This window comes from Heterocephalus glaber, unplaced genomic scaffold (assembly GCF_053883595.1).
Source record: "Heterocephalus glaber isolate CG9 unplaced genomic scaffold, H.glaber_assembly_v1.0 deba00001720, whole genome shotgun sequence".
Classification (NCBI taxonomy): Eukaryota; Metazoa; Chordata; class Mammalia; order Rodentia; family Bathyergidae; genus Heterocephalus; species Heterocephalus glaber.
In genome coordinates, this window is record NW_028258433.1 from 5,408,299 (window position 1) to 5,420,851 (window position 12,553).

At 39.5% G+C, this 12,553-nt stretch overlaps 1 protein-coding gene across 13 annotated transcripts in view; it reads right to left on the reverse strand.

Annotated features, from left to right (window-relative positions):
- Positions 1-4,822: 4,822 nt before the first annotated feature.
- Positions 4,823-12,553, reverse strand: part of Stard13 (StAR related lipid transfer domain containing 13) — a 532,559-nt gene continuing 524,828 nt past the window's right edge. For 11 of the 13 annotated variants that reach the window (XM_021266494.2, XM_087199584.1, XM_087199587.1 and 8 more), the window contains 3 exons: positions 11,986-12,203; positions 8,587-8,763; positions 4,823-7,302 (listed from right to left, as the gene is read on the reverse strand). In XM_021266494.2, coding sequence (XP_021122153.2) covers positions 7,185-7,302; positions 8,587-8,763; positions 11,986-12,203 — 513 coding nt within the window. In that variant the 3' untranslated portion in view covers positions 4,823-7,184. The remainder of the gene's footprint in view (positions 7,303-8,586; positions 8,764-11,985; positions 12,204-12,553) is intronic. The other 2 variants (XM_004854751.4, XM_087199590.1) reach the window with 1 other exon arrangement.

Genomic DNA, 12,553 nt, shown 5'->3' on the forward strand with positions numbered 1-12,553 from the left:
GCTGAATCTTATTACTAGTGACAGCATGGTGTCAAATGTGCTGTGGGGCGCTAGAGAAGAACCTGGACCAGCTCCATTGTTAGGTTTCAGATGCACAACGGAGTTCCCTCCAGGCCTGGTTAGGTGTCAGTACGGCAGAAACAGAAGGGAGCTGTGTTGAGTCAGATGCTGAGTTGACAGGGTCTTTGGCAGCAGAAGGGGCATGTAGGGGTGATGAAGACCTCAGAGCTGAGCAATGGGAGATGCCCATTGCTAGCTTCTGGAAACCAAATAATGGGGGCTTGCTCTAATATCATTTAGGTATAAAAATGAAATGTAGTAGTCTGAGACATGCAGACTTCTAATATTTGTGCATCAGTGCTATCCCTCCCTTCTGCCTGGTTCAGAAGGTGTGATCATCTTGCATCACTATGTACAGTTCTCAGAACAGTCATTTGTCTGGGTTGCTGTGTTTCTTTTCCTTCACAAGGAATAGGTGCTCAGCAAATTCATTAATTGACAATTCATCTCATTCAGGTAATAAAAGAGCTATACAGGGGCTGGGGATTTAGCTCAGTGGGTCTGGCGACTTCCTTACAAGCTCAAGGTCCCTAGTTCAATCCCCAGTACCAAAAATAAAAAAATAAAAAATAAAAAAATAAAAGAGCTATGCAGAAAAAAAAAAGATGAATTTAAGAGGGGTGGTAAGGAAAGCCTATGGAGGAAATGATTCTTGACTACAATTTTAAGGAATAAATAGTTTGTCAGTGACCAAAAAGGTGGGAAGAAGTTCACTGCAAAGACACAGAGATGTGAAAAGTGGGCTGGTATCAATGGACCATTATACTGTAGTCAAGAAAGGCAGGAATGACATCACTCTAGTGAGCCACACCTCCAGCCTTGGACATTGGTCACACTCTTAAGTTTCAGGACTTGGCAGGATTCTCCAGGGGTCAGAACCAATAGGAAAACATATATATATTTATTTATTATAAATATAATACTATTATATGCATTTTATGTATTATTAGATATGAAATTATAGTATACAAAATATTAATTATCATAAAATATGTGTGAATTTTATACATATGGAGATTTATACATTAACTTATAGGATTATGGAGGCTCTGATCTGTAGGCTGGATCCCCAGGAAAATGAACAGTGTCATTCAGCTAGGTCTCAGATTTGAGGGGAGCTACTAATGTAAATCACAGCTCCAGAGCAGGGGAAAATCACATGAGATATATGTGCTCAAGCAGTGAGGAAGGGAGAAGGAAAGGTGGCAACTTCTCCTTTCTCTACGTATTGTGCTGGTCAGGACTTCAAGATCCTAGAGTGCCCAACCACTCTGTAGAGGGCAGTCTACTTTACTGACCCTGTGGATTCAAATGTTAATGTCATCCAGAAACTCTCTCAAAGACACAGCCCCAAACAAGCTTTGATTGTGCTGGCATATCCACCTGGGTGGCTCCTCACAAGCACTGTGTGAGCAAGGCTCCCTGGTCATCCTTCCCAGCATGGCTCTCTTCTCACCTTGTTGCCGACCTGAAACCTATTCTTCCTGTCATTTCCTGTGTCACCCTCAAGTTGTTCCAAGCTAGAAAATGGAGAGTCATTGTGAGCTAACTCCTTTTTTCTCCCCTTCCACAAACAGCTACTAATATATTTCTTTAGTTCTAGCTCAAAAATATCCTTGAAAATATATCCACTTCTTTCCCTATAAACAACTTTCATCTGTGTTGTTACAATATCCTTCTACTTGGATTCCTGCCATCATTCTGCTTCATGATGCCAGCCCATTTTAAGCATGGAGGCTAGTCATTTGGGTCACCCAGCCAAGTCCTTTCTTTAGCACCCATGGGGTTCTCCTGGGCTAACCAGAAAGAGATCTAGTCTGACCTGTGTGAGGATCTCAGTTGTATGTCTTGGCTGTGCTGAGATGTGAGTGGGGAAAAAGGGATGGCTCACACTCAGCTTATACAAATTAAAAATCTCTTCTGGCAGTGAAGATATGGCCTAGATTCAGAGCTCTCCCATTCCCAGGGCCAGCCTACCTTCTGTGATGCAATGGGCAACATAAAAGGAGAAGGAGTGAGCCTGGTGGTCTAGCCTTTCCTGCTAAATTGAAGTGTGCCCTTGGTAATCTCATCAGTAACCTCATCTCATAGACTCTTAGCATTGTCAGATCATATAGCACCCAGATCTGGTGTTCCCTGGGTCTTGGCATTAGGGATATTATTTTGGAAAATATCTTCTCTGAAGCTGATCAAAGGAAAGTATGCATTTACGTGAGTATTCCAATCAAATAGTGAATAAAGAAAAGTGGCATGTGCTAAAATGAAGGGAAAGGTAGATTATCATGGATTAGTATCAGCTCAAGAAGGCCAAGTGGTGAGAAATTACAATACTGTCTAACATGGAAACCACAGGGGTGAAAAATGCAGCTAGAGGCAGGTGTAGCTTCATACCCTTGCACCTACACTCTATTTTAGGTCTTTAGTGTTAAAGTTAATGTGACTTAACTTCTGTTTCTTGACTCTCATTTGCTCATTAATGTTCAAACTCCTCCCACTTTTTGGTGAGATTTCCAGTCCTTTGACTCTTGGACATTATGGCTACCTCTGGGCTATTACAGACTTTACAGTGACCTACCATTGGGTATTATATCTACAATCCAATTTGTGGAATCGGTATGTGTCAATTCACTTACTTGCTGAAGTTTATTTGTAATCCCCAAATCAGTGTTAGTAGTGCCTTTCTGTTCATTTGTGGCCATTCACAGAGTGTCAAAAAATTGGAGTCACCCACATTCACATTCCCAGTTGAGGCTGAACAATGTGATGGTATGCTTCCTGTTTCAGCTCTCACACTGTAAACACATGCCCTTTTCACTATTTAGTACCATAGTTTCCCTGTTTTTGTCTTTTTTGGTGATGATTTAACTGTTTACAGTGGCTAATGTGCTGGCTGGGAGTTTCTAAGTACAAGTCTAGGCTGTGCTTTATAGATAAAATATGTGTGGTACACAAGCTTCATTCAGGCCAGAGTTAGAGCACTGTTGGCCAAGAGTTCAAGTTAATAAAACAATAATATGGCACATTCAGAAAAAGGAAGAGGAAATTCACAGAGTTATAAGTAATGCTGCTCCAGAAAGTGAAGTCACATTTACAGGGGGTTATGAAACTATGAAAAGGATAGAAAAGCAACTAAATTTGTGGATTCATGAGATGACAAAACTGATTTGTAAAGAATGTATTAAAAAGAGCATAAAATTTACAATCATATTATCCAGGGTAAGGAAAGTATTAAAACTTTCTTGGCTAGCGTTTTCTTATAAAGAAATACTGCTGGTAATTAATTTGCAAGATACTTATTCAGTAAGTGTAATTTGTATAGGAATACAATAAAACAAAGTTATGTATTGATGGGTTGACAAAAATGTTGTGATCGGAGACTGACAGGAACTTAACAACATTGCATTTCCCTTAGGAACAATGGGTCAGAATTTACTAGTTCAGTGTTTGCAGAGACTTTATAGAACAGAACTTCCATAAACAATGAGAAGTAGCTGTATATGATCGTCTTTACTTTACACCATGTCTCCTTTATATCAGCAACTCTACCTGCCAGTGCCCCACTTGTATTCAGTATTGAATTAATGTGTGCTTAAATAAATGTTTATGTGGGCCTTCTGGCTTCACAGTACAGTATTGAAATTCTAGGTTGTGTCTCTTCGCAAGTAGGATGTTGGCTAGGAGTTTTGAGGTAGCCTGATGGGTGGAATTATCAGAATGGAAATACAGTTTTTAAGAAAATCTGTAAAGGATGTAATCTGCCTAAAAAATGGCATAAGTTGCACATTAGCTGTTATTTGTATTTTGCAGCTTTCCAGTGTTAAAATGCTATAATGTCAGCTGTTCATCTACTTATGGTCAGTCAGGATACAGATTTTGCTTTTGTGACATTGTGTTACTCTGTACTTGGTTGGTATATTTTGAAAAATTTCTTTAAAATATTTTCCTGAGAAGTTACATGACTGTTTTTTCCATGACCACATATTAAAAGACCAGTTTCATTTCTAATAATTTCACGAAGAAGAGTTAAATTTGAATTCACATGGTCCACCCTTTCAGGAAAAATTTGTAGCCCATAGTTGATAGAATGATCACCACATTCTCTTTGGCATAGAAGAAGAAAAGGGGCCATTGAATTCCTCTTTCATCTGTGAAAGCAAAAGTTTCAAGCAATAGGAGAAGGTATGTATGAAGTGAGCAGACAGCAGGGTTGGGATCATTTTTATGGAGTCATACTGTCTTTGGAGCTGCTGTGACTTTTGAAACCTATAGCTGAGAATATTTGAGGATACCTACTTGTTTAGCTAAGGGCTATCTTTGTTCTTTTGCAGCCTAGAGGGTACAAATACAAAGGACAGAAGCGCAGAGTCATCTGTGGCTACTCCCCATGGTCTTGTGCACAGCTGCCAGTTATTTTACCAAGTCTCCATTTCTTGTCCACTCAACGAAAATAAAGTGTAGCTAAAGAGTTCACTAAATATTTGATAATACTAAAAATGTATTTTTATAACCTTTCAGGTTTAAGAGCAATGAAATATACTTAGAATTCCTATCCATCACTCTAATACCTTAGGCTGAGGTTAGTTAACATCTAATTTGCTAGAGAATGTCTCTTAATAATGTCGTCTTGTATTATGGAGATGACACTGACAGTCAATATCGATTCTATCAAGGATTTAAATTCATGACACACTATCTTCTGGAGAAATCTTCATCATAAAGCAGGTTTTTCATTTTTAGAAAAAAGCATGAAAATCAACATGTATTTTATTGAAAATAGGAAATATTTAATATATATAAATTTATTTACTTTGGCAATTACTTATTTACAATTGATGATTGATACCAACAATTGAGGTAAAAATATACATGAGGTATAAATATGATATTTAAATGCAATATCCTATTTTATTTCTATTGGCAAGATAACAAAGAATGAAATACTATGATATCTGACAAATAATCTTGATGCATCTTTTTTCTTTTGTTTCTCCCTTTCCTTTGTTTTAAAGAGGCACCATGTTGTTATGCAGCAGTGATGTGATTAGTACATGCATAAAATTAAAGTCAGGTAATTGAAAGAGAGGGGAGTCAGAAATATAGTCATATTTGTTTTTATTCTGTTTTAAGTGTCCTCTAGGTCTTTGTTTCTCAGTGTGTCCTTGTGTCTAGCAGCATGGGCATCCCTGAGGCTCATGAGAAATGCAGGTGTCAGGCCCACCCAAGACAGCCTGAATCAGAGCATGCATTTTAACAGGATTCCCAGGACACTCCTAGAATACAGACTAAAGTTGGAGAAGCCTGCACTGTGTGATACAGTGCCATTCATCCTTGTGCGCCTATTTTACTTTTTAAACACATAATGTCTCATTTCTGGAGTGGGACCAGTGTTTAGCTAGATTAAACTTCAGAATCATCATGTCAATGCATAACAAGTAATCTGGCATATATGGTTAAATTTAAGATGTGATGGGAGACTGAATTTCTGGTTGGAGTCCAAATGGTAAACTGTGGGTTTGCTGCTGCCTTCTTAGGTAGATGTGGGAATGAAAAATTCCTAGTATGATTTTTTTGTGCACCATACCAAACTCATAGATAGAATATTCCTCTCAATAAGACAATTGCACTTTGCTGATAAGACAAAACAATACATAAATGCATACTATACAAAAAGAGTGAAAACAGTTGTTTTACTTTTTTTCTTCCAATACCAGTTGGTAAACCATGGACAGTCAAAGAAAATTTGTCTTTAAATCCAAGCACAGTAAGTTTTTTCTCTTTACAGCTGTTGAATTACAATACCCCCCCCCCTTAAATCCATTCACAATTGGTTAAGGAAAGTCAATTTGTCTGTACAATAATAAATAAGGTGGGGTCAAATGCATAGATAGCTAATAAGAGATATAGAATTAATATATCCATTTATATTTTCTAAACTAATTAAAGATTATAGTTTTGGTCTTGTGTTAGTTAAAAATCCTATCTTTCAGATTGTAAGGTTTTAATGAATTATATTTTAAGAGCATCATATATAGCACAATAAATTCCCTGAAGCTATTACAATGGTCCAAGACTCTTAAAGGACCATCATTTCTCTTTGTCTGGTGTCTGTATTCAAATTCAGTGAATTATATTAAAAAAAATCCAATTATCTGTGACCACATAGGCCACTGGTCATATAGAAGAATATTTCATAACATTTTAAAAAGTATGTATGAAAACTTGAGATAACAGAGGCTCCCTGTGGCTGTAAATATGAAAAGGCTCTGATATTCAGCCCTACTTGGGGGGAAATTGGTTCTGTTTCAGTCACCATTGTTGACTCTAGCGGTGCATCTGATATCTCTCACTGAGATTGTATTTGCAGGACCCAGTGGCAACTTGTAATCAAGCTTTAAATTTGGCAGTAACTTCTCACCCACTGCTTTGCTTTAAAGAGGAGTAAACATTCTTTCCCTTGTGTTTCCCTAAAATTCCACTCTTAGTTTTTGAACAGCGGAAGCAAACTGTTAAAATGCATAAGAACCTTTTAATGCTACTTCCCTTTGGTTAGCTAGTCTTTGGTTGGACATCAGGACAGATGGACAGACTATCCATCTTTACACCTTGGTGTTAGCAGGAGGCTCTTCTCAGATTATGGGGCAGTGGGGAGATGGAATACAAAACATCTTGGGAAGAGCTATGTGAGGAAGAGACTCACTGAGTCAGTCACTCAACTATTTATAAAATTGATATTTTACACATATACAGTAAAGATAGATATACACATGTATGTACATATGCTACACATACATTTATTTACAGTTAAGAATATGCTTCTTAGAAGCCTTTAAATAGCAAATTAGGCAATGCACAGGAATAATCCATTTAATTTTTAGTAATATAGATAAATGTTCTGGTTTTTAAAAATATTTTATTAGTAGGGATGCAGCCATCTCCAGGATGGCTAGAAAAAGTCTCAGAAAATTCTTGCATCTTCAACATTCCAACTTCTCAGTGTTTCCATTTTTAAGCATTAGCCACATCCATCAGTGCCTCTCTCTCTCGCTTTCTCACATGCATATTCTCTGCCACAGTGTTTGTTTCAGCTTCCTATTCCCTGAGTTTGATGCCATGCTGGGAAAAACTCAGATTTTAGTTTCTGGACCCTCGGCAATGAGGGGCTGGAAAGAGTTTCTAATCCTGGCAACTTCTGCTGCACAAAGATGTCCAAAGCCTTTGCTGTACCATTCTGGGGAGTGACCTCTGTAGCGAAAGAAATCAAGAAAGGAGTGGGTGAGTCTTTTTACAGACCACAGCAATTTGTCAGGTTAGACAGGACTATCCTTGGGCTCTGGTCACTAGTATATTTGCAACACAATTTGGGGCTGCAGCCTCAAATATCTGAGGACCTCATTCTGTCAACAGGTGCCTTGACAACATCTTGGCTGCTCAGCATTCAGTCTGTCTTTTCAGGATTCTTCAGGTGCTTTTAAAGTAATACCAACTTCCCAAGAAAAAAGTGGGAAGATTTACAATGAATCTAAATTTTACTGAGAATACTAAATTTATATCTACCAAGGTCAAGAACTCGGTTTAGCACCATGAAGGCCTGAAGGGGCTGGATTTAAGTTAGTTTCTTCTAAAACAAAAGCAAAAACAAAAGCACAACAACCACAGAGAACAGCAAAATATATAATTAACTGGTGTGCAATGGTGGATGGATGGATAAAGAAAACGTGGCAGTGAAATACCACTTGATCTTAAAAAAAACCAATTCTGTCATTTGTGACAATATGCATGAATCTAGAGGACATTATGTTAAAGAAATAAGTCAGCACAGAATGACAAATACTGCATGTTCCCACTTATATGTGGAACCTAAAAATGTGGAACTTACTTAAGTAGAGGGTAGAATGGTGGTTACTAGCGTCTGAGGTATGATGGGCACTGGGGAGACAGATGTTGCTCAAAGGATACAAAATTCCCATTAGATTGGAGTAATAAGTTCAAGGGAGCTATAGCACAACATGGTGACTCTAGTTAAAAATAATAAATTGAGGGCTGGGGATTTAGCTCAGTGGTTCTGCCGCCTGCCTTGCAAGCGCAAGGTCCCGAGTTCAATCCCTGGTACCAAAATAAATAAATAAATAAGTAAGTAAGTAAGTAAATAAATTGTATCCTTATATTTTAAGTATTCTCAGCACAAAAAATAAGGATATGTGGTAATGGGCATGTTAATAGCTTGGTTTGGGGACTCCACAGTGTATATACATATCAACACATCACACACACCATAAATATATATATTGTTTGCTTGTCAAGAAAAATGAATAAATAAATTAGAAAAAAGAAAATAAAGAAGAGCAAAGGGCTGAAGGAGAAATGTCAGAATTTTCGGAAAGGAGAGAGAGTAGGAATATCACCTGTGCAAACCTGTTAATGGCAGTGAAGAAAAAAGTACAGGAAAATAAGAAATCAAGATGACACACATTGTGCTGATGAATGTGAAAGGGACCTGTGCTTTTCATGCTCAGAGCTGCCACTTACTTCAGGTCTATCCTGCAGATGTGGGTCAGTCTGGACTTGCCAGAGCCACACGGTTCTATCAGGTACTGAGAATCCATTACCACTGCCCTCACAGCACCCATGAGCTGGGCTTCCTCGTGCTCCACGGAGAGGGATACCAGGGTGCACATTCCTTTGGGCAAGTCGGTCTTCCAAGTCCTGGGACAAAACAAGCCATGCAAGAGTGTAACAGCCAACAGAGAAAGAAAAACCTGAACACAGAGCTGAGGTTCACACTTATGTTTTCCTGCCAAAATCTTGGGCTCAAATTCCAATGTCAGTTACTTGGATTAGGCTAATGGCTTCCATAAGCATGTATAAAGTTTATACAGTGCATTTCAAAGCAAGGATTGCAGCTCTCAGAGCCAGAAATTGTCTTGCAGCTTTTAGACCTGCATTTGGAACCCCAGACTGGGGGCTCAGTTCTACTCTGCTCTAGAAGTTTCTGTTCATTGTTGAAGAAGTGACTTCACAGTTTAGGTATCAGGACTCATTCACATCCATGTGCCAGGCTCTAAGAAGCCACCAAGTTTCAAAGATACTCAGCCCAGGAAGAGAAACTGACAACTCTACCAAGAAATCTAAAATCATGGTGGTTAAGTGCAGTGTAACAGTTATGCATAAAGGGGTCTGGGATCACACAGAGAGGGCAGGGAAAGAATACTGGGAAGGTTCTGAAGGAGGTAATTCACATCTTAATAAATAAATGATATGCTGGTGCCTACTTTGAAGAAAACTAAACCTACGTGGACCTGCCAGTTGTCTTCAGATACCTCTTCAATGGAAGAAACACATATGCTTGATTTGACTCCAGAGGCAGGAGGGTACATTTCATCACACGGTGAAGAGGTAAGTGTGTACACTATATACAAACAGAGAGGGCTGCCTGGGGTGGCACTGAGTTCCCTGATACTTTGGCTATGACGTAGGAAAAGGTAGTAGATGGAGTTAAGAATTGTAAGGGCATCGTGGCAACCAACTTGGACCTTCCCTTTGACCCCAAGAATCTTATAATCCCCAGTATTCATTTCACAATCCTGTTTCCTGGTTCAGCGGTCTTCTCTGTGACTCCACCCTGTCGTACCAGAGAGACTTTATATAGACTTAATATTTCAGTTTGAATGTGTCCCCAAAATTTTATGTGTTGGGAATGCAGTCCCTAGTGCAGTAGTGTTGAAAGTTGGGACTATGAGAGATAACCTGGTCATGTGGGCTCTGCTCTAATGAACAGATTAATCTATTCATGAATTAATGAGTTACTGAGGGAGTAGCTTTGTCATAAAAGCACATGCTTTCTGGCAGGCTTGGTCTAACTTGTCATGTGATAACTTTTGCCATGCCATGACCCAGTAAAAAAGGTGCTTGCCAGACATTAGTACCATACTCTTGGAATTCTCTGCCTCTAGAATCATAAACTAAATAAACTTCTATTCTTTCTAAATTACATATAAATTACAGGTATTTTATTATAGCAGTAGAAAATGAACTAAGATACTCAATGAGAACTTGGGTCTAACCAAGCCTGACATAAATGCTCAGAAACTTCCCTTGGCTATGACCACTCTCTTGCCATGCATGGTGATGTAATGAATATGAACAATGATGGTTTTAAAGATCCATGGGGTTAAAATGGGAAGATCTTCAGTAACTCTCATTGGAAGCTCCTGAAGAGCTGGAGACCAGTATGAAGTGAGAGATAAATGTAATCCTAAAAGATAGTCAGCCTCATGGCATCAGCCCAGATGGGGAGATGCTCAGGATGGCTTTCCGCCCTATGACTTTCTCACCACAACTGTCACTTCTAGCTTCTTGTGTTATAAATATGGGAATTCCTGTTGGCAGGATCAGGTCTGTCTGGCACATTGTTTAGTCAGTCCTCTTACGTGTCAAGCTCCTTCACACAGCCTTGTGGACCACCTACTTTTTCCTTCAGGTCTTACACTAAATATCAATGCAGCAAGACTTTGCCTCAACCACTATATTTAAAACTCTACTCTTACTATGACCCTATCTTACTTATTCTCCCCAGGATAAGTAAGCTTATCTGTTTTTCTTCTTATTTATCAACTCTCCTTGGTAAAATACAAATTCCAAGAGATCACAATCAGTCTGTTGTGTTCACCAGGGCATCCCCCAAGGCTGTTACAGGGCCTGCCGTAAAGTACTATGGAAATAGCAAATAGCAGGCTGGTAGGGTTGCTGTACAGATGGAATGAGGGGGGTCCCATGCAGGAACTCCCTCTCAGCCTCCTCTAGAGAGAAAGAACAGGCACATCACAGCAAGTGTCTATTTCTAGGCTGCCTTCCTCAACAACTACTCAATTTTCTGCTTGTGAGAGTAATGGTGTGAAATTTAATTCCACAAGATGACTAATGTCCCAATAACCGTGGTAATAAGCTACCTTTATAACTGTCCACATTCTTCACCAGCATTCCAAGGTTGCTGGGATACACACATTCATTAGGGAAAATATAGCCTTAAAAGTCAAGGTTTCAAGAACCAATACCAAAGGCATCAAGAGCCTGTATAAAAAGTAACTTTTAATTTGCCATCAAAACAAGTTTCATAAAGAAACTATTTCAAATATACATTTGGGGATTTCACTAGTAATTCCTTTTACACTGCTGATCCGTGGGAAGAGATGGGGTTTGCTAAGGTTTTTTAATAAAAGGGATATATCGATCTAATTACATTTTATTTAGGTTCTTTAATATCCTCGATTCCTGTTCTTTCTGATGAAATACTGCATTTTTATTGTGCAAACTTTCTATTATTGCTTGATCATCCATTTCCAGCCTAGTGAACAGAGGTCTGGAACTCAACCCATAAATCAAACAGAAACAATATTTCAATGGCAGACAAAAGACTCAGGAAGCCTTGCCAGGCCCTGAGATCAGATTGCATGTCCAGTGCCTCAGCATATTTGAACTTTCAGGGCTGTGCCAAGATTTCCACGCATAGTAATTAGTTATACAGATGAGGTTTGAAGTTACACACATGTCAATCTCAGAATTTCACAAAATGAAGACAAGCTTTCCTGGGGAAGAAAGGCAAAGTCAAGGAAAAAGCCAATCGGATTTGATTTGGGTAATTTGGCAGAAAGTGCAGCGGGACCCACAGAAGCTATTGTGGGTCTCTGTTCTAAGGAAATGAATGATATTTATGGTCTAATAAACTGTGTACCCCACAAGGAGAGGGGTCATGAGAGAGCTGGGCAGGCCTGTAAAGTGGGTGAAGCAGCAGGAAGTCAGACAGGGAGTCAGGTTTCAGGGAGGGAAAAAGAAGCGTGAGTCAAGGTGGCAGGACATCTAGAAGTGCTTTAATCTGCAGCTTTCAATCTGCATGAGAAACGGGACCATAAAGCCTGGCATCAGGCTTACCTGAGAACTACAAAGTCTCTGGAAGGATGGGGGGCCATGCTATTCAGCACGTACTGATAGATTTCGGTTTGTCTGTCCAGAGTTTCCACCACCTTCCACTGCACGAAGTCCTCATCCCATAAATGACGCTCCCTCAGCACACGGTTCAGCACTACGGCGGGGGGCGCCTCCACCTCCACAGCCGCCTTCCACAGCTTCAGCGGGTTCCCATCCCCCACCTTGGGACAGACAGGAACAGAGGCTGAAGAATGCAGACATCTGGGTCCTACCGATACCTACCTACCCTATGGTATCTGATATTTCTGAATATGTAAATTGAAGGAGGAATGCTGCACACCCTTTTAATCCTTAAATTTAAGAGAATAATAAGGATAACCAAAGTACTCATCACTGAAACACGTAGTGTGTACAGTGTGCTAGGCACTGTTCTAGTCCACTTACTTATCAATGGCCCTGTTTTGGACCGTGGTACATTTTTGCAAATGTCCATCTTTGCAAATGAGAAAACAGGCAATGACTTGCCCAACACTGCACAGCTAAAGAGCAGAGCCAGGAGCAGGATCTGGAG